Consider the following 21,166-nt stretch of genomic DNA (forward strand, 5'->3'; position numbering starts at 1 on the left):
GGTGGGAGTGTGAATGACAGTGAATTATTTGGACCGGCCACTAGGTGGCAGTCCTGTATTGTTGAAGTAGAAACTGCAAGTGCGGGGAAGGTGAGGAAGTAATGAAGTTGTATAGTTTCCACCTGTGTGCCGCTTCCTCATCGCCTGCACTGCACACAGTTTGTTTGCTTCGGTGTGGCGAGGCATCTGTGCTGCTCCGGTTCCCTGCCGCTGATTCCTGATTTCCTGGTTAATATAGAGTAAGTTTACCCCGTGTGTTGAGTTAGCCCCCTTGGTAGTGGAATGAGGTACGTTTTGCTTGGCGTATTTGTTTAATTTGGGGTGTATTCGGTGTTTTAATCATAATATTAGCCTTGTTTATAAATGTATTTTTTCGTGAAATGTTTGTAAATTTGCCGTGTAATTTGTGAGCGTGTAAATTAACTATTTTTTGTATTTTAACTTATAGTTTTCACGGTGCATATGGAGAAATAAAGATTTAAGCACCAGTACGAGACTCTCCATTTTATTACGGATGCCAAGGGCCAGCTACAGCGTGCTTGTGCGCAAATGGACGCCGCCACACATGTCCACGCAGGATGATTGGGGTGTTGTGACACAAATTGTAGTCCCAAAAACACACCGGCATGAAATCCTCAAATTGGCTCATGATAAGCCACTTGCTGGCCATTTAGGGGTTAACAAAACATAGGATCGTGTCTTGAGGTGTTTTTTCTGGCCGGGGGTGAAGCAGGACGTGAAGCAGTACTGTAAAACATGTCATCTCTGTCAAGTCTCTGGTAAACCTAAGCAGACAATTCCACCATTTCCCCTTTATCCAATTCCAGTGGTTGCTGAACCCTTTGAGCGTGTTATTGTTGATTGTGTTGGTCCCTTTCCGCGCACAAAAGCTGGGAATAAGTTCCTTCTGACAATGATGTGCTCCGCGACTCGGTTTCCTGAAGCCATTCCCATGCGTCAAATCACAGCTCCAACTGTTGTGAAAGCATTGGTGAGGTTTTTCTCGTTGTTTGGGTTGCCTAAGCTTGATGAGTGTTTTCTGCATCTGACTCAGTCACAGCATGAGAATGTGGTCAGTGTAATAAAATCTCACATTTCTTTGTTTTCACATGTGCCGACTCGGACTCACGTGCTGCAACATGACATCGATGCGGGGGATTCTCCACCGATAGAGCAACACGCGTATCGAGTCAATCCCGATAAGCGCCTCCGTTTACAACAGCAGGTAAATGATATGCTGAAAAACTTGAGCTGTTCAAAGGGTGTTGGCAGGTGCCGCTGACTCCTCGGGCAAGGGAGATCTCTGCATTTGTGAGCCCTGACGCTTTCTTACAGTATACGGTTATGCCATTCGGCGTGCGTAACGCACCTGCTACATTTCAGCGTTTGGTAAACACGGTCTTGTCGGGCTTGTCAGGGTGCGAGGCATATTTGGACCATGTGGTGGTTTCTTCGAGTTGGTGGGACGATCACATGCAGCAGCTTCAGGCAGTGTTTGGAAGGCTGCGTGATGCCAAGCTCACACTCAATTTGGCAAAGTGTGAGTTTGGTCAAGCTGCAGTGACGTATTTGGGAAAAGTTGTGGGTCGGGGGCAAGTAAAGCCGGGGCAAGTATTTCATCCAGCTCACCCGTCGACTCTCTCTGAGATCACCTAGCAGGAGTCTCGCCCGTTATGTTTCTGTTGACTTGGTGACGGTGTGTGTTCTCAGTTTGGGGAGGAAATCTCCACATATTCATGTCTAAAAGTTTGCAAAACAGTGCAGCTTGAAGCGAGAAGTCATGCTGGACTTTGCCATCTCCGCTGTCACGTTTGTCATCATCTTGGTCGGCGCTGTTCTCTATTTGTATCCGGTAAGTCACTGCAAGTTGGGGGTGAGCTTCAAGTTAGCTAGGTAGTTAGCTGTACGTTACCAGCGTCCGCTCAGAAAGTGCTCATTTAATGTTCCTTCGCTCACTGGTAAGCGGAAACGTCTCAAGTAGCATCATTTAATATCTTAAATGAGTTGTAAGAATAATTTTGTCAATTCGGCGTACATCTAAGACACCAGTCAGTAACTTTATTCACAGAAATACAACTTTTAAGAGCTCGCAGTGGGCGGCGGCGGCGATAACCGTATTCGCTCACTTTGACTTACTGTTAAAGTTAAATATTTGACAGTGGATGCTGTGTAGTTTATAACATGTATGCCGAATTTACCAGAATATCTTAACAAATGATCAGATGCATTCAGGAGGTGTTTTACAATATGCGTTTTTGCCGGTCAGTGAAGAAACGTTAAATTGCCGTATTTTTCAATGGGATTCCACACTACTGACTGAAACAGTAATGTATCGGCTCTAGCTGTAATTGGCAAAAGAATAACCAGCATATAAACTCATCAGAGGAGACAGTAGATGTGGCTGAACACCTGTATAGGAAGTATACTATATTGTATGCCTATAACACATCCCTCTGTGTGCCCACCTGCTGGGTCTGGCCTTGAAGACTGTCACCCAGCTGGCTCTGGGAGAGAGCTTCAAAGACGACGCCAAGGTCCTTTCCTTCCGCAAGAACCACGACGCGGTGAGACACATGCACCTATCCTCAGGGAGAAAGCCTTAGTGTAACCTCTTGCACAAAATGGTTGTGTGTGAAACTCCCAGTAGATTAGCAGTGTCTGAAATACTCAGACCAGCCTGTCTGGCACCAACAACCATGTCACGTTCAAAGTCGCGTACACATGCTACCAGCATCTACAGCACTGCCTCCGTTTACAGGTAGCTTCTGTGGCAAGCCGTGTTGAAATGTGTCACTTAATTTTGTTTCTCTCTTCTTCTATCTCTCCAGATCTGGTCAGAAATGGGATCCCACTTCTGACACCACCGGTCGGAGGGTTAGGTGATACGCGGTAGGTGCGCATTTTCTGGAGGTTCCCGTTAGGCTTTAGGGCACTTTCTCCTTTGGGATTGTGTCGGTTTGTTTTTTTCGTAGTGCTGTGGGGAGCGCTTAGTGTTGGCTGCGCAAGCAGCCTTCTCGGGGGCACTCCGTGGGCTCGCCTGTGGTGATCCCGCTGGTTTCGTGCTTAATCGACCCGCTGCAGAACCGCATGAAGACCAGGGTTGAGGATAGCCAGATCCTGGGTTAGGCAGTTGGGGGAACGCTCTGGGGGGCCTTGCTTGCTCGTTGTGCACCTAGTCGTGTGGATCCGGCTCCAGGTGAATATGGATTTGTCAGCTTTTTACGAAGCGCCCGGTGCGGTGTTTTTGGATTCGTGTAAGAAGGATCAGTTGGTCCAAATTGCTGAGCACTATGGTATTGCGTTGCAAGAGGGAATGCTTAAGGATGAATTAAAAATGTTTGTGTTGTTGACGTTGTTTGAGAAGGGTGTGTTACAGAAAGAGCCTGCGGCTGAGCCGGCGGCCGCGGCTGCGGTGAGGTCGGAGTCAGCCTCGGTGTCTGTGGGGCAGGTTGGGGTGCTCTCGTTTGAGCAACAGAGAGAATTGTTGCAGCAGTGATGTAAGGTTTGTAGTTTTTGAAAATTCTGAAACATTTAAAACAACTTAGCATGGCACAATGAATGTAGTGCAGATATAGAACAAGATAATGTAGATTATAGGGGAATTGAAAAACACCCATATCAGCAAGGTAAATTACAGAATGTGTCTGTTTAAGGCCTAGATCCACCTGCCACTTTAGAAACATTACCTACATAGTTTTTCTTCACTTGCAAATTCATAACATGGATTATTTTGTAAATGGTATGAGTGTACCGGTTTGACTTGTACTGGTGGTTGCTGCTGATGGTGATGACGTGAGGAGTCTGCGTTGAAGATCTGTGGGTTAGAAGAGCTGACTGACGTCAAAACCCAACGTCAGTTTGACGTCCAACTCCAACGTTGGATTCAGGTTGATATATAGTTGGAAATGAAGATCAGACTGACGTCAAAACCCAACGTCAGTTTGACGTCCAACTCCAACGTTGGATTCAGGTTGATATATAGTTGGAAAAGAAGATCAGACTGACGTCAAAACCCAACGTCAGTTTGACGTCCAACTCCAACGTTGGATTCAGGTTGATATATAGTTGGAAATGAAGATCAGACTGACGTCAAAACCCAACGTCAGTTTGACGTCCAACTCCAACGTTGGATTCAGGTTGATATATAGTTGAAAACAAGATCAGACTGACGTCAAAACCCAACGTCAGTTTGACGTCCAACTCCAACGTTGGATTCAGGTTGATATATAGTTGGAAATGAAGATCAGACTGACGTCAAAACCCAACGTCAGTTTGACGTCCAACTCCAACGTTGGATTCAGGTTGATATATAGTTGGAAATGAAGATCAGACTGACGTCAAAACCCAACGTCAGTTTGACGTCCAACTCCAACGTTGGATTCAGGTTGATATATAGTTGGAAATGAAGATCTGACTGACGTCAAAACCCAACGTCAGTTTGACGTCCAACTCCAACGTTGGATTCAGGTTGATATATAGTTGGAAATGAAGATCTGACTGACGTCAAAACCCAACGTCAGTTTGACGTCCAACTCCAACGTTGGATTCAGGTTGATATATAGTTGGAAATGAAGATCTGACTGACGTCAAAACCCAACGTCAGTTTGACGTCCAACTCCAACGTTGGATTCAGGTTGATATATAGTTGGAAATGAAGATCAGACTGACGTCAAAACCCAACGTCACTTTGACGTCCAACTCCAACGTTGGATTCAGGTTGATATATAGTTGGAAATGAAGATCAGACTGACGTCAAAACCCAACGTCCACTTTGACGTCCAACTCCAACGTTGGATTCAGGTTGATATATAGTTGAAAACAAGATCAGACTGACGTCAAAACCCAACGTCAGTTTGACGTCCAACTCCAACGTTGGATTCAGGTTGATATATAGTTGGAAATGAAGATCAGACTGACGTCAAAACCCAACGTCACTTTGACGTCCAACTCCAACGTTGGATTCAGGTTGATATATAGTTGGAAAAGAAGATCAGACTGACGTCAAAACCCAACGTCAGTTTGACGTCCAACTCCAACGTTGGATTCAGGTTGATATATAGTTGAAAACAAGATCAGACTGACGTCAAAACCCAACGTCAGTTTGACGTCCAACTCCAACGTTGGATTCAGGTTGATATATAGTTGGAAATGAAGATCTGACTGACGTCAAAACCCAACGTCAGTTTGACGTCCAACTCCAACGTTGGATTCAGGTTGATATATAGTTGGAAATGAAGATCAGACTGACGTCAAAACCCAACGTCACTTTGACGTCCAACTCCAACGTTGGATTCAGGTTGATATATAGTTGGAAAAGAAGATCAGACTGACGTCAAAACCCAACGTCACTTTGACGTCCAACTCCAACGTTGGATTCAGGTTGATATATAGTTGGAAAAGAAGATCAGACTGACGTCAAAACCCAACGTCACTTTGACGTCCCAACTCCAACGTTGGATTCAGGTTGATATATAGTTGGAAAAGAAGATCAGACTGGCGTCAAAACCCAACGCGTCAGTTTGGCGTCCAACTCCAACGTTGGATACACGTTGATATATAGTTGGAAAGAAGATCAGACTTAAGTCAAACACCAACGTCACTTTGACGTCCAACTCCAACGTTGGATTCAGGTTGATATATAGTTGGAAAAGAAGATCAGACTGACGTCAAAAACCAACGTCACTTTGACGTCCAACTCCAACGTTGGATTCAGGTTGATATATAGTTGGAAGATCAGACTGACGTCAAAACCCAACGTCAGTTTGACGTCCAACTCCAACGTTGGATTCAGGTTGATATATAGTTGGAAAAGAAGATCAGACTGACGTCAAAACCCAACGTCAGTTTGACGTCCAACTCCAACGTTGGATTCAGGTTGATATATAGTTGGAAAAGAAGATCAGACTGACGTCAAAACCCAACGTCACTTTGACGTCCAACTCCAACGTTGGATTCAGGTTGATATATAGTTGGAAAAGAAGATCAGACTGACGTCAAAACCCAACGTCACTTTGACGTCCAACTCCAACGTTGGATTCAGGTTGATATATAGTTGGAAAAGAAGATCAGACTGACGTCAAAACCCAACGTCACTTTGACGTCCAACTCCAACGTTGGATTCAGGTTGATATATAGTTGGAAAAGAAGATCAGACTGACGTCAAAACCCAACGTCAGTTTGACGTCCAACTCCAACGTTGGATACACGTTGATAGTTGAAAATGAAGATCTGACTGACCTCAAATCCACGTTATAAATGTTAATTAATAGTTCTCTAAATTTAAATGAAAGCAGTTGCAACGCGTTCTGTTTCTACTCGGTACGAATCACGGACACGTTTCTGACGTCACAATTCATAATTTATCTAGAAAATAAAATGATATAAAAGCGTCAAATAGAGCTTGTTCATAAAAAATGTCCCACGTGAGGACCCCCCTTCACCGGTCCAGGCTTTATATGACATTTTGTAATTATTTTATCCAGACACTTTATTAATATTTATTTTATCAACATTTTTTCATACATTATATTAACATATTTTTCTGACATTTTATGAATATTTTTTTCGTGAATTTTATCCACATTTTGTCAGACATTTTGTCAACATTTTTCGGACATTATATTAACAAATTTAAGACATTTTATTAGTATTTTTTCAGTCATTTAATCAACATTTTTTCTGGCATTTTATTAATATTTTTCGGACATTATATTAACACATTTACAACATTTTATTAGTACTTTTCAGACGTTTTGTCAACATTTTTTTGCACATTTTATCAATATTTTTTTCAGACATTTTGATAATATTTTTTACCAACATTTTTTTCAGGCACTTTATGAACATTTTTTCCAAAAAAAAGTCATTAATATTTTTCACACATTTCATAAACATTAATTTATGCGGAGCCCCTGGTGTCCTCAAATCCTAGAAGCACCCCTGACTTCTTCACCCATGGTACCCTATTAAAACTTCGCTCGGGTCGGCGAACTGACCGGAAGACGCGTCTGCTCGCTATAGTGGAGCAGCTTCCTGAGGAGGACAGACAGTCTGGGGACAGGAGAGACACTGGAGCAGGACGGGGGGAGCAGGAGTCTGCATGAGGTCAGTCACAGGCTCAACGGAACAAACAAACAAACAAACAAACAAACACCGAGTCCGCCGCTAGTTCGCTCAGCTAAGCTAACATCGGTGCAGTTGGTACATTAGCAGCGACACGGCAAAGTCCGCCGGAAATACAAAGATTTATAACATGAATCTGCATTATTCGGTATTTTACCGCTTTAAATGCCGGGTCTGTTTGTTTTGGGGAAGAAGAGACCTTTGTGAATATTTCGGCTTTAGGTGAAAACCTTCTGAACGTCTGGATCTCATGTTATTAGAGAAATAATGTGACTACACATAAGCCTGTGTGCAATAGCCGACTGCAGCGAAACCCCAAAGTCCGTCGGAAATACGCAGATTTATAACATGAAACCAATTTATTCGGTGTTTTACCACCTTAAACCACCGGGTCTGTTTGTTGTGTGAAGCTAGAGACCTCTGTGGATAATTCGGCTTCCGTTAGAAACCTCCTGAACGTCTGAATCACAAAAGACGAGCACACATAAGCTCATGAGAGAAAACGGGTGAGGCGCAGCAGCGTGTTGTGGGTGAGCCCCGAGCTGCCGAACAGCGCCGGAGAAACACAGATTTTTAGCGTGAACCTGATTTATTCAGTGTTTTCGTGATTGTTACCGCCTGCTCTGTTAACTTTAGAGAAGAAGAGACCTCTGTGGATAAATCGGCTCCCGATAAAAACTTCCTGAACAATAAACACTGAAGGAATTCAGCAGTTTTTAGCTGGTTGCAATCTGTAATTCAACCGCTAGACGGCACTAAATTCCGCTAACGTCACCCTCAGGAGCACAATTACTGTTTCCTAAAAACACGTTCATACAAGCTGAAGTGTATTAGATATGTCTTCTTCTTCTTCACTTGATTGTGCAGCAGCATCAGTTGTTTTGTTGGCTGGAAATTCTTGAAATTATGAATCATAGGTTTAATATAAAATGTCACTGTTCCTGTATTTTATTTTTTACAATTTAAAAATGTAATATTAATCCTAGATCTGTCAGATACTTTGATGACTCAGGTTAGTTCAGATTAAAAAATAATAAATAATAATATTGACAAATAAAACATAAAACAAATGAAAAGTAAAGACAAGTAAAAATGTTTTTTTTTTAATCATGATAAAATGGTTGAGCTATCATGTAAAAAAAATGTCAGAATATGAGGAAATAAAGTTAATTTTTTGTGCAAATAATCATTTTTTCCTGTATATAATCCAGTTTATTTTCTTTAAATGTTTAAGTAACATTTCCTCTCTGAATGCCTTCAGTCTTTGAGTGTTTGTTGGTGGCTGGAACTGGATTGAGTTGGATGTTTGAAATGGACCAGCGGCTTCTTGAAGTTAATTTTAAAGCTCATTAAATATTAATAACATACATGAATATTTAATCATGCATTTATTTGTGACTGACTTTGTGTCAGCTGGAGCGCTGCAGCTGCAGGGTGAGCGCTCACTTTAGATACTCGTCTTTATGAAAAAATGGGAATAAATAAATAAATACAAAGATAAACAAATTTATGTTTAAATATACATGAAGAGATAATTAAACACATAAATAAATACATAAAGGCTGGTAATGAACCAGATCTTAAATGAATATGTGTCGGTGAACAAAAGCGTAGAAATAGATTTTGTTATCAGTTTATGTCCTGTTTAATTAACAACCTTTATATATTTCTGCATTTATTTATTTTTCATATTTATTCTTTATAAGGAATTAATTTATTAATTCATAAATACATAAATAAATAAATAAATAAATAAATAGGTAAATACAAAAATAAACAATTAATAAAATAGTGAAAAAATGAATAAAGTTATTAAATATACAGATACATGTTGAAATAAATAAAACATATAATATCAAAAACAATAATATATAAAATATATAATATATAATGATTATTTATTTCATTCATGTATTTCTTAATGTATTGAAAGTTAAATCTTTCTTTAACCTCGCTGCCAACAAAACGCCGCTTAGCTCTCAGCACACGTTGCTTTACTTTCTCTCTCTGTATTTTCCTTAGAAAAATAAAAGTCGACGTGTTTTAATTAAATCAGAACGAACCAATCAGCTCTAATCTCTCTCTTCTTCTCTCTCCAGATGAAAGCAGAGTTTACGGACCGAAACTGAGACCTTCTTCACTTCATCCACATCTTCTTCATTCTTTCTGCTTTCTTACATGTCTCTTAGTGGTTCTGTGTCCTTTGATTTATTTGATTCTTTTAGTTCCTTTGTTTGGTTTCTTTTTTTATCTCTTATTTAGTTTATCGGTACTTGTTTAGTAATCAAGTAAGTAAGTAATTCACGCAATTATTTCTGTATGCATTTGTACATCAACTTCTGTATTTAAAAGAAACACTGAAAAAAAGAGTGTAAATAGTAAACAAAATAGGAAATAGGAGTAAACAAAAAAGGTTCACAAAATTTTTGAAATTGTAAAAACAAAAAAATTATAGGAAAAAAATTCACCTTACAGTCAAAAATGTGCCCCCCTTTAAAAAAAACCCCCAAAATTCACCTTACAGTCAAAAATGCCCCCCCCCCCCCTTTAAAAAACCCCCCAAAATTCACCTTACAGTCAAAAATGCGCCCCCCCACTTAAAAAAAACCCCAAAATTCACCTTACAGTCAAAAATGTCAAAATTAGGGTTTCGGTCATGCTACATGAACGTGCCCCCCCCCCCCCCCCCGAAGATTTTTTTTTTTTTCCATTCTGGATTTTTTTTTTTTTTTTGTGCGCCCCTGATTTAGAAAAACTTTCGTTTAGTTGAAGCAACTGTTTTGTTTGCTGTATTGTGTTGACTTGTCTTTGTTTATTAGTGTCTCTGTCTTAGTTCAGCTCTGTATTGGCCCCTTCTCTATTTATCTCTGTACTACTTTATGTTTCTCCACCTGTTTATCTCTGTCTTGAGCCATGCAGTACTGTGGCTGTTTATTCACGCATCTATTTGTCAGACTATGTTTGTATTTATTCCGGCCTTACTTTATCTATTTATACTAATTTCTTTGTTTCCGCAACTATTTATTTCCGCAGCTATTTATTGGTTTGTCTATTTTAGGATTTGGTTTTTAGCTACTGTTGTTTGTGCATACCCTGGTAGCGAGCAGGTCTTGAACCCGACACGGGCGCCTTTCGTGTCGAGAACAAACCTGCCGCGCCATCAGTGCAAGCACACTGAGAGCTGCTCTCTTTTTCTTTTTGACTAAGTTATTTTGGGTGTTTGACTAAAAGACTAACAGCAACTTGTGAGATTTGAACCCAAAACCTTTGGTTTCCTAAACAGTCTTTCATCTCACTGAGCTATCTGATCTGAGACAATACTTGTGTCTTCGTTTATTTGACTTCTGCATTTTGAATTATGGAACTTAAAATTATGTTTCATAAGTCTTGAACCCACAACCTTCTGGTCTGCTGTGTAGCATCCTAACACACTGAGCTATCTGATCTGAGACAGCACAATGTTCTTCGTGTACCAATGCACCAATACATCCACAACTAAAGGTATAATTATATATACAGGAGTAAATGAATAAATCTAAGTTAACTGCACCTCATAAGAGTTGAACCCTCAACCTTCGGTATTCTGGAAAAGTTTTTATCTCCCTGAGCTATCTGATCTGTTGAACCTGACACTGGTTTCTTCATGTGTTTGACTCTCATTTTGTGGCAGTAGAAGACATACATGTAGAAGTTGTAAGAGTTGCAGCTGTATGTGATGCAAACACTGAGACATGCATGTCACACACAGAAATAAATGAGTAGAAATGTAAATAAAAACAAATTAACTGTGTCTGTTAAGATTTGAACCCTCAGTGTCTGGTTACCAGGTCAGACATTTAAGTCCTTGAGCTACTTGACCTGACAGACTAAACATAGTTTCTTGGCGTATTTGACTTCTTCATTTGGGTGTCATACTTCAAAACTAACTTCTCCTCATGAGATTTGAACCTACAACCTTCAGTTCCCCAAACAGTCAACCACCACACTGAGCTATGTGACATTCATTTGTTTTTTCTTCTGTCCTCCCAAGATGAGTGCAGAGTCTCTGGACCAACAGAGAATCACTGACTTTCTTAACCTTGATCTGACACTTTAAAATTCATTGAGTTGTCCAAGCATTGAACCCACATTCTCTGAACACCTGATGAGCAGCTTAACACCTTGAGCTAATGGACCAGAGACATAGAGTCAATAGATTTTACAGCTTTTCCGTCAATTATCTGGGTGTTGGACATCAAAACTTATGACACCAAAGGATCGAACCTGGAACCACAAAACTTCTAATCTGTCGTCTAACCCCCTGAGCTATTTAGTCTGAGACACAAGTCAGTAGTGTCTTAGAGCCTCTGACTGATCACTTTGGGTGTTGGACTTTTGAAACTCATGGTCAGGCAAGACTCAAACACAACCTGGAACGTTCTGATTAGTCCTCTATCAACCAGAGCTACCTGGTCTGACGAACTCAACGTCTCAGTGTTTCATGTTTTTCCTTTGGGTACCCAAGTATCTGAACAAGTCAATGAATTTTGAAGCCCAACACCCAAAAGTGAAGATTCAGAATCTCTAAGAAAAAGAAACAATGAAAGGGTGAAAGAAGACTGTCCTGAAAACAACAGGCTCAATCCTTAGAAAAGGTGCGGTGAATTTTAAGGTCCAACGTCCAAAGTACAAAGTCAAATATGCTAGTTAGATCAGAGAGCTTAGGGCGATAGAAGGCTTGAGATAGAGGCAGGGTGTTACGGAGCAGGAAACCACAAACAGCTGAAATTTGAATGTCTTTATTGAAACTGCAGCAGTCAATTATGAGCAAAACGACAAAGTCATTAGACCTCCTAAGAGGGGACGGTATGTGTGGACGAAGGTAAAAAACTGATCCCCCGTTTTGGTCCGACAACTCAGCACTCATCTGGGGAGAGAAGAAGTTTTTGCATCTATAACACACAATACCACACTTCTACATGCCAGTAGTAGCGTAATATGGACAGAAACCTAAAACATAACCTAAAAAATTGTGGTTTTATTTTGCGTCTCACTGACCTGCCAGAAGTCAGAGATGGTGTGCGACAGGGGGCCTTGGGTGGCGATGTAAGCCGGCATCCGGGGGTCGTGCTCAATCTAGACAAAGGTGAGAGAAAAGGGTTATACAGGGGCAAAGGTCACCTTGGAGCTCAGGACAAAGCCTCAGTTACCATGGAGACCAGCTGTGATGGCAAGAGCTCGACTAGAGTGACTGCATTCCTCCAGGCAACTTTCTTTGACTCACAGGTCTCAGAATGTTGGGGTCAGTTTGTTGACCAGGAGAGAAAGATTGTTTGTGGAGATTCTCATCTATAACTGATTGTTGGGAACTCATTAAAGTGGATTAATTACAAGACACTTTTGTTGTACAGAGCTGAAGGCGTTAATATTCCTCCCATCTATACACAGAAAATGTGTTCAACAACATTATACTATGACATTTTTGGGAACATGTTATGTCATGGTACATACATGGTACACCACTTTTGAATGAAAATATTGTGAAATACTGTACTATGACTTTTTCTCATTAAAAAATGAATCTGTATTATACCAGGACTTTTTTTCAGGATTTTGGACGACATACAAAAGTATGACTTTTTTCATGATTTTGGACCACATAGTGAAGTGTGACCTTTTTTCATGAGTTTGGACCACATGCTAAACTATGACTTTTTTTTTCATGATTTTGGACCGCATACTGAAAGATGACTTTTTTTTCATGATTTTGGACCGCATACTAAAATACGACTTTTTTCATGATTTTGGACCGCATACTAAAATATGACTTTTTTCATGATTTTGGACCACATACTGAAGTTTGACTTTTTTCATGATTTTGGACCACATACTAAAATATGACTTTTTTCATGATTTTGGACCACATGACTTTTTTCATGATTTTGGACTGCATACTAAAATATGACTTTTTTCATGATTTTGGACCACATACTGAAGTTTGACTTTTTTCATGATTTTGGACCCCGGCCAAAAAGAACAGAAGGAGGGAAGACGCTGGGCCAACCACGCAGTGGGCCGTCGCTCCCAGCGTCTCCCCCTAAACTACCTGAACAGGAACTAAATCTAGAAAAAACAAAAAGACGAATAGAACTTGTTGTTGCACCTCTTCATACTGAGGACTCTCTTTCTTATCTACACTTCAAGATATCCGAACACAGGGCAGTATTCCGAGAGGTTTTCCCCCATGAAAGAATTCGGCCCAAACATCACTTCTTGGAGCATTATCCCCTGTTGATCCGCCAGTTTGGCCCCCTTGTTGCACTATGGACTATGAGATTTGAAGCAAAACATAGCTTCTTCAAAAGAGTAATCCATCATACAAACTGTGACAAAAATGTATTGTATTCATTAGCCCAGAGGCACCAATTTCAAACTGCATATAATCTGCACATGTCTGGATTTTCTAAGCCATCTTTGGAGGTTACTGATCTTTCAGCACTTCCCCTTGATGTTCTGAATGAGGATATTGTACTGGCAGTCAAAGAGAAACACCCACATATGGACACTGTGAACCTTGCTAAAAATGTATCCTACAATGGTTACAACTACAGGACTGGAATGGTGGTAGCCCATGGGTCGCTGGCTGGAGCTTCCAGAGTTTTGTGAAATAGTTCAGATGATTGTGCTACAAGAGACACTATTTTCTATTGTCAAAAAACTGAATGCCTGGTACCTGGAGCATTATCGAGCCTATGACTTAGTCGTATCTGCTACTAAAGAACTACGGCTTGTTGGGGTGCAAGAACTGACAGATCCCTACCCTCTGGCTCACTACATGGTTGGCGGATGGCGCATCATCTCTCTGAAGAGATGCATACATGTATAAGGTTGTATATGAATGGGTGTAGGTTTTCTCAATTAATTTTCTCATTTTTTCACTTGCTTTTGTTTTATTAGTCTATTTAATTGTCAGAAAAAAATGCACCCAGTTTGCCAAGAATGTCCCCTTTTCCTCTAATAGCTGCTGACCTAATTCTAATGAAATAGGCATATTTTTTTTGAAGGTAACATTAGGCCTTAGCACTTTGATTTTCACAAGTATTGGTAATTTCCTTTCTCTTTCATTCATTCATTCATTCATTCATTCATATTCAGCTTATATTTCCTGTGAAATGTCTCATTTTTTCACCAGAATTTTTTCAACAGAATTTTGACTATGAATTGGCTCTAAGTTATGGCTAATTTTGTACCACACCTAATACTGTATTTTTATTCTTGTCTTTACTAGATCCTTTGGATGGGCTGACATGGCAGAGAAAAGGCCAGCTAAGTTGCGAGTGATTTTAAATCCTGATGACACCAGGAAGCTAATTCTGCCTGGTGGAATTCCCGAGACAGTGGAAGAGCTTATCAATCAAGTCAGGAAGATGTGTGGATTAAATGGCAAATTTAGACTGCAGTACCAAGACAGAGACTTTGGAGATGCACTAGTGAACTTGACATCTACTACTGAACTTGAAAATTTGGCAACTATCAAGGTCATCCCAGTAACTGATGATAGCCCAGCCATCCCTGTCTGTGATGAGGTAGAATCTACTCAAACAGATGACACAGAGCTCCTGTCCTCACCCTCCAGCTCTGTCTCTACAAGAACCCAGATGTGGCCAAGAGACTTTCCGATACCAACATTCTCCTATGACACTGAACTGCAGTTAGAAAAGGGAAATTCAGTGTGTAGGTCAAACAAGAGACCATTGACACCAAGTCCTAAAACAATATCAGATATTCTGAAAAAGGTAGCTGAAGAGATTTACAAGTACAAACCCTACCCAACAGATGCTGACTTCAGTGATGTAGCCGAAGCACCAATCAAGAAGCATCCATGCCTCTCTGAACCTGGTTCGTACAACGGTTGCTACGGATGGAAAGGCCGGCTGAAGACAAAAATGGGCAACTACGGAACTCAGCTAAAGGGCATCGGATGTGCTGAATTACTTGCAAATTCACTGAAGTCCAAAGCTCCGGAGGATGCATTGCCAGCAAAAAAAGTAAAGAGACCTAGGAGAGGAGAAGCCAACCACATTCCTGACATTCCAACTGGAGAGACTCCAGATAATTTGGAAGATGACAGAGTGACACTTTTGAGTGAAGTGAGGAAGCGAAACAATCGTGCAGTGATAAAGAACAAAATGGACAAGACCTTTTCACTGCGAAGACAAGAAACTGTGGCAAAGGAATCAGGAGTGGAAGAGGTGAAAGAGAGATGGCCTGCATTGTTCACAGTGGATGAGGTAAGTAACTTTTTCAGTAGCAGTAGGTCAGTGGTGGCCTGTAAATCAAATGATATTGATGAAGCCAAAGCAATTCAGAATGCATATTTAGGTCCTGTCACAAAAAGGTCACAAAAAAGATCTCACACACCACACAGTTTTAATGTAATATGTAATATACAATGTAATAACATTTGCTTGTGATATTTTGTTTTATATAGATCAATGCTGAATTTATGAGGATTACTACTGTTCCACTTCAACCGCGATTCCTGGCTTCTTTGGACAAGCACCACAGCAAGCTGATTGAGATCATCAGGAACAAAGGAGGAGCTGTCAGAGAGAAGACACGGGGTGTGCTGAAAGTTCTTGATCAGGTGTGTATTTGCTCAATACTGCAAAACTTGCCTTGTATCAGATAAATAGTCAAATTGTAAATAAAAGCAATCATGTTCATGTGTCATATTGTCAGCACATTTGATTGTGGAGTTAGACCACATGTTGGACAATGTTTATCTTCTGAGTTTGACAGGCTATTCACTGGTTTGCCCAAACAATTTGTTATACAGCAATTACTGTAGGTCTAAATTCTCATTTATACATTTTCGTGTTTGCATCTTCACTCAAGTTGCACAATTTGACAGCATGATTTTGCGTTGTTTGTGTTTTGCACTCTCACCTAGAGCCTGGATGTGAGCCTAAAGAGAGAGTGTCTGCTGACGTGCCTCATCTTGTACCTTGGGGAAGACGTACAAAAACTGATCAAAGAGTTTCTGGTAAGATATTTTGCAGTTAATCACTTCAGCTTCAGACAAGATAGGACATTGGGTATTTAAACTTTAAAGCTCAGTATGTATGCTACTGTACTATTTAATATTTTTATGTCACAGCAGATGGTGGAACTTTTTAGAGGATAGCTTTAAATACTTGGACCAATATTTTACTTGCCATGAAGCTGAATGTTTGAGGTTTCTAGATCACGTGTCAAACTCAGGGCCTGCGGGCCAAATCCGGCCCGCCATCTCATTTTATGTGGCCCGCGAGAAGTTGCAAAAAATGTCATTTGCATCATACAAGCCTAAACTGCATTACAGAAGCATGGTGTCCAATAACTACATGTCCGAGAATGCATCCCTTTTACACACATACTGAAGTCATTTAGTAGCTAGATGCATCATTATGGCTGTATCTGATGCATCGGACTTTAATGTGGAAGATACGAGTGCATCAGTTCAGATGGCCTGTATCGGTAAAAAGCTGAACATGAATTGGAAACAAATCAGTGCAGCACTAGCGTATCGATACATCTCATTAGGACGCGAATATGTTTCATTTTTGGCATCAAGAAGCTGCCACTGTAACCTTCCTCTGTTTTCTCTCTCCTCCTGTCTGTGTCCGCACCGCTCTTACTGGACGCCTGCTGCCGCGCTCACACGAAACAAGCGCTCCCTCCTCCCTCTCCTGTGTCTCCTCGTCATTTCATCAGAGCAGACCGCGATGAAAACAGCGACAGAGGTGGCATTGTACCGCGTCGCACCACCAAGTGTAGAATAAGTTTGTGTTTTATAAGAAAGATGAGAAACTCTGCTGCAAATCATTTATGTAAAACGTGTCTGACAGCAGAGTACAGAGCCACGAGTCTGACCCACAGAGGCGTCATGTGACTGTGAGCAGAAAGCAAGCATCACTGTTCCTCCACACTAATCAGAACCACAGAACTCTTCATATGAAACAGAGCAGCAGATCATCTTACTGCAAAAATACTAATATTTTAAACAGTTTTAAAGTTTGTTCACAGACACTACTTAATCTGTTTCATTTTTTAATACATAATTGTCCAATTGAATGTCTACTTGCAAGATTTTTGCTATTAGAGCTTATTAGAATTGTTATAAAATCAATATTAATCAAATGCAGAGGCAATTATGTGACATAGATACAATTGTATTGTCTTACATTTACAACCAGCCCTTTGAGGGCAAACCTAATGCTGATGTGGCCCAAGATGAAATTGAGTTTGACACCCCTATTCTAGGTTCAATAATAAGCACATTATTCAACACTACAATCCTGACAACGTAATCATAGAACAGAAAAATATACACAATTCTCATATGTGCAAATACAGCAATAGGAACCAAGTCAACAACCCAATATCCACACATATTAGATCAAAAAGCTGAGTTACATGGCCCAATACCACCATCTACTGGTCAAATACAGCATTTAACAAGGGCTGTCACAGCGCACATGTCTGCTTCCCATGGAGCCATTAACACCTGAGTTACTGACTATTCATACTGACCAAACACACAAGCAACTCAGTCGTAATCATAAAACGATAACAAATATCTCTTATCTATCAGTGAAGAAATACAAGTATGGAGTTTAACGAGATGCGACACAATAAACACAATATAAGTGTAACAGAAATGGTACTTACTTTTTTTGGATTCACTTGACACTCGGGAGTACAATAAATGTCTTGTCTTTTGCCGCCGAAAGAGAGCTTCAGCAGTGCACAATGGCGGTGTTTGTCATCAGGGAGGAAGAGGATCCGTTAAAGCCACCGTGTCACATAGGCATCATTATTGAAGGTGTGGAGGTGCTTAATGAGCTGCCATCAGTTGCACATGGATGTGCCCTCTTATTTGGCCTCATCTATGCTCTAAACTTGAGCTATCCAGGTGAGCTCAAACACACTTTCGATGCGCTGCAGAAAATATTCATGGAGATTGAAGCAAAGAGAATGACACGCAGAGTGTGCAGTCTGAGTGTCAAGCTCTAAATATGGGGCTGCTGAAAGAAAGACATTTGGATACAACATGTTGTTCTGTTTTATTGCTTGTATTCAAATACATTCCAGGATAATGTAAGGGGTCATACATGTATGTATCGATATGCTAGTGCTGCACTGTCATACGTTACATAAGAGAGAAACTAGCTTTAATTCAAAACACGATTTAATTTGTGATTTTCTGTGTTAACAGAATTCTTTCTGTTGTATAAATATTGTGGCACATATGTCAACACTGAAATGTGAAAAATGCTAAATTCAGTCAGCAGTGTGAGAGCACTAGTGGTTATGTTTTTTTCCTTGAACTGCCTTTATTCATAATTGCACTCACAGCAGCTGTGTTTTTCCTTGCTTTATTTTTTGGGGTCCCCTGCATTTGTAATGGTTCAAAAATAATGATATTCCTACATTTATATCATTTTGTCAAATGATAGCAAAGAGTTAACACTGTTTCTATTTTTATACTGTTTTATTACTGTTACTGTTTTATAATGCTGTTACTTTGGATCTCTGAAGTTTTAAAGAAGAGGTGAACAAACCAGTTTTACATGTTAAGATGTGTAAGTTGATGTGTTTACACTTTCATTAGGTGTAAAAAAAAAACATGATGAAAAGACCACATTTTATTGAATTTTACATGGAAGTTTTTTTTCTAAGTGTTGTTGTGTAAAACACACACTGGCCTGTTGAACTGGTAACAACATTGACATAGTTTTATTAAGTTTTTGATGGGTTTTTTTTTATTATTTTGAAAGGTGATGCAATTTTCAGAATCATCAAAAATAAAGGGTCTTTTGAAGAGAATTTTCCTGTTTTTAGTTTTATCTGCAGTGATTGACCCTGCTGGTCGCCAAACACCCTCTGTATCAGCCACTGGAAGGTGCTTGGGGCATTACAGAGGCCAAAGGGCATTTGAATGAATTCGAACAGACCAAAGGGAGTGCAAAAGGCGGTTTTGGGACGGTCCTGCTCAGCCATTGGCACCTGGTTGTACCCACTGGCGAGGTCGATGGTAGAGAACCAGCGGACCCCAGAAAGGGCGTCCAAGCTTTCCTCAATGCGAGGCAGTGGGAAAGCATCCTTTCTGGTCTTGCTGTTGAGGAGGTGGTAGTCCACACACAGCCGTAAACTCCCATCCCTCTTACGGACCAGAACAATAGGAGATGCGTATGGACTACTGCTCTCACGAATGACCTGTGACTCGAACAGTTGGTTGATATGCGCCTTCACTGCCTCATACTCAGAGGGAGGGATGCGCCGATACCTCTGCCGGACCGGCGCGTCGTCAAGCAGAGGTATGTTGTGCGAGGTGAGATTGGTGCACCCCAAATCCCCATCATGAGCTGCAAAGACTGAGCTGTACTTATGCAGCAAGGACCTCACGCTAGCCTGTTCCTGCTCAGTTAATGCAGACAGATCCAATGATCCTGTCCTGTCAAGGGTTGAAGGGGTGGCTGCCTGAAAACACACAGTGGCCACAGTTGACCCCACTTCAGTCACTCCTGCAGGCAGACTGACAACCTGTGCAGCATTCAAGGCACCAAGACTAGTCGGAGGGTACAGAAGGACCTCAGTTGTCCCCACATTAGCAACTGGGACCCACACTGTACCCCGAACCACCTGTAACAGGCAAGGTGAAGCCAACAGTCCCGCTGGCAGACCAGACTCAGGTGGCTCGAACAGGGTGCTTTGGCCAGAAGACTCTTCAGAGCAGGTGGCAGCAACCATTTTCATTACTCCACCAGGTATGCGCACCACCCGCTTGCCTCGGACCCTCACTGAACCAGTGAGGCTCAGTGCGGCCTGGGTCGCAGACTGATGGCACTTCTGTAGGGCTGCCACAACCGCACCGGGTGCTCCTGACACAGGGGGAGACTCAAACAGGGAGGCCCCAAACACACCAAACAGCTCACTGTAGCATCTACGGATTACGTTCATCCCCAAGATCCCAGGGACAGAAGATTCAGCACCAGGGGGGTCTCTCACAACAAGAATCCCACAGCCGGGCATCACCTTGCCACACAATACCACATCCAACTCCAAATAGCCAATGTACGGAATGGCTAAGCCATTAGCCACACGCAACTGCAACCAATGGCAAGAGCGAAGGCGGTCATGCCCCCAAGGTTCAAACTGCGCCAAGAAAAAACTCTGTGATGGTGGACACCATGGAACCAGTATCCACCAACCACTCAACACTGGCTCCTCCAACAGAGACTTTAACATGTGGACAAGGAGCAATTACGTCGGCTGCCACATCCGGCTGTGAGCCTGTAGATTCCCCAACTGAGCTGTGGCTCGGCAGCTCAGCGGGCTTCAGTTTCCCGACTGCTGGGAAGAATGAGAGAGCGCGGCAGCATTTGAATTGGAACCACTGGCAGAGTTAACACGCTGACGAGGGTGAGCCCACTCACGGTCACACTCTCGGGCGAAATGGCCAGGCTGCTGGCACCTCCTGCAAATTACAGAAAGGAATGCCGGGCCTGGTGGGGGAGGGACCTGCAAAGAGGCTACTGTCCGGGCAAGCTGGTTCAGCTGCTCCTGCTGACGCTTTAAGAGATCCATTACCTCACCCAAGCCTGGCCCCGGGGGAGCGACCTGAGGGACTGGTTGGAGAGCGACCTGGGTGACTGGTTGGGGAGCGACCTGCACTCCGTATTGGAGGCCATAAGCAGTTGGCAGTGACAAGCTACGACCCCTAACACCACCTGGAAGGCCCTCCCTCTCCCATCTAATTGCCTCGCTCCGCAGCTCCTGCAGGGTGATGGTGGGTTGGCGACGGACCAACTGCTTCAGCTCTCGACGGAGGGAGCTATCAAGAACATGCTCTATAAACTGATCTCTAAGAAGAGCATCAGCATTGGGCATCCCATCCGGTGCATGTTGCTCAACCTGCGCCATCAAAGCCATGAGAGCTAAGGAGAACTCCTGTAGTGTCTCCCCTTCCTGTTGGTGCCGCGAAAAGAAAGCCTGCTGTAGGGTGACATAAGACTGGCTG

General features: G+C 41.8%; 2 protein-coding genes across 9 annotated transcripts in view; one reads left to right on the forward strand and one right to left on the reverse strand.

Moving 5' to 3' along the window:
- The first annotated feature begins 350 nt into the window (after positions 1-350).
- LOC125885116 (uncharacterized) lies at positions 351-17,036 on the forward strand. 6 transcript variants are annotated; one of them, XM_049570564.1, is made up of 9 exons: positions 351-991; positions 1,173-1,225; positions 2,487-2,564; positions 2,829-2,889; positions 6,932-7,104; positions 14,390-15,392; positions 15,593-15,748; positions 16,055-16,147; positions 16,815-17,036. In XM_049570564.1, exons 5-9 carry the CDS (start codon positions 7,100-7,102, stop codon positions 16,923-16,925), a joined length of 1,368 nt encoding a protein of 455 aa, XP_049426521.1. In that variant the 5' UTR covers positions 351-991; positions 1,173-1,225; positions 2,487-2,564; positions 2,829-2,889; positions 6,932-7,099; the 3' UTR covers positions 16,926-17,036. The 6 variants fall into 6 exon arrangements, 2 of the variants coding, with proteins under 2 accessions (XP_049426521.1, XP_049426520.1); XR_007448810.1 differs by lacking the exons at positions 351-991; positions 1,173-1,225; positions 6,932-7,104; ... (2 more) ...; positions 16,055-16,147; positions 16,815-17,036 and adding exons at positions 1,245-1,852; positions 4,966-5,048; positions 5,297-5,379; positions 5,792-6,893 and having other exon boundaries at positions 2,829-4,053; XR_007448813.1 differs by lacking the exons at positions 351-991; positions 1,173-1,225; positions 6,932-7,104; ... (2 more) ...; positions 16,055-16,147; positions 16,815-17,036 and adding exons at positions 1,245-1,852; positions 4,966-5,048; positions 5,958-6,893 and having other exon boundaries at positions 2,829-4,053.
- LOC125885113 (NACHT, LRR and PYD domains-containing protein 3-like) overlaps positions 11,282-21,166 on the reverse strand; it is a 37,732-nt gene continuing 27,847 nt past the window's right edge. The window contains exons 10-11 of one of the 3 annotated variants that reach the window (XM_049570561.1): positions 12,160-12,237; positions 11,283-12,028 (exon numbers count right to left, since the gene is read on the reverse strand). In XM_049570561.1, coding sequence (XP_049426518.1) covers positions 12,025-12,028; positions 12,160-12,237 — 82 coding nt within the window. In that variant the 3' untranslated portion in view covers positions 11,283-12,024. Of the gene's footprint in view, positions 12,238-21,166 lie in introns of all 3 variants that reach the window. The other 2 variants (XM_049570562.1, XM_049570560.1) reach the window with 2 other exon arrangements.

The sequence above is a fragment of the Epinephelus fuscoguttatus genome, linkage group LG24 (genome assembly GCF_011397635.1).
Source record: "Epinephelus fuscoguttatus linkage group LG24, E.fuscoguttatus.final_Chr_v1".
Classification (NCBI taxonomy): Eukaryota; Metazoa; Chordata; class Actinopteri; order Perciformes; family Serranidae; genus Epinephelus; species Epinephelus fuscoguttatus.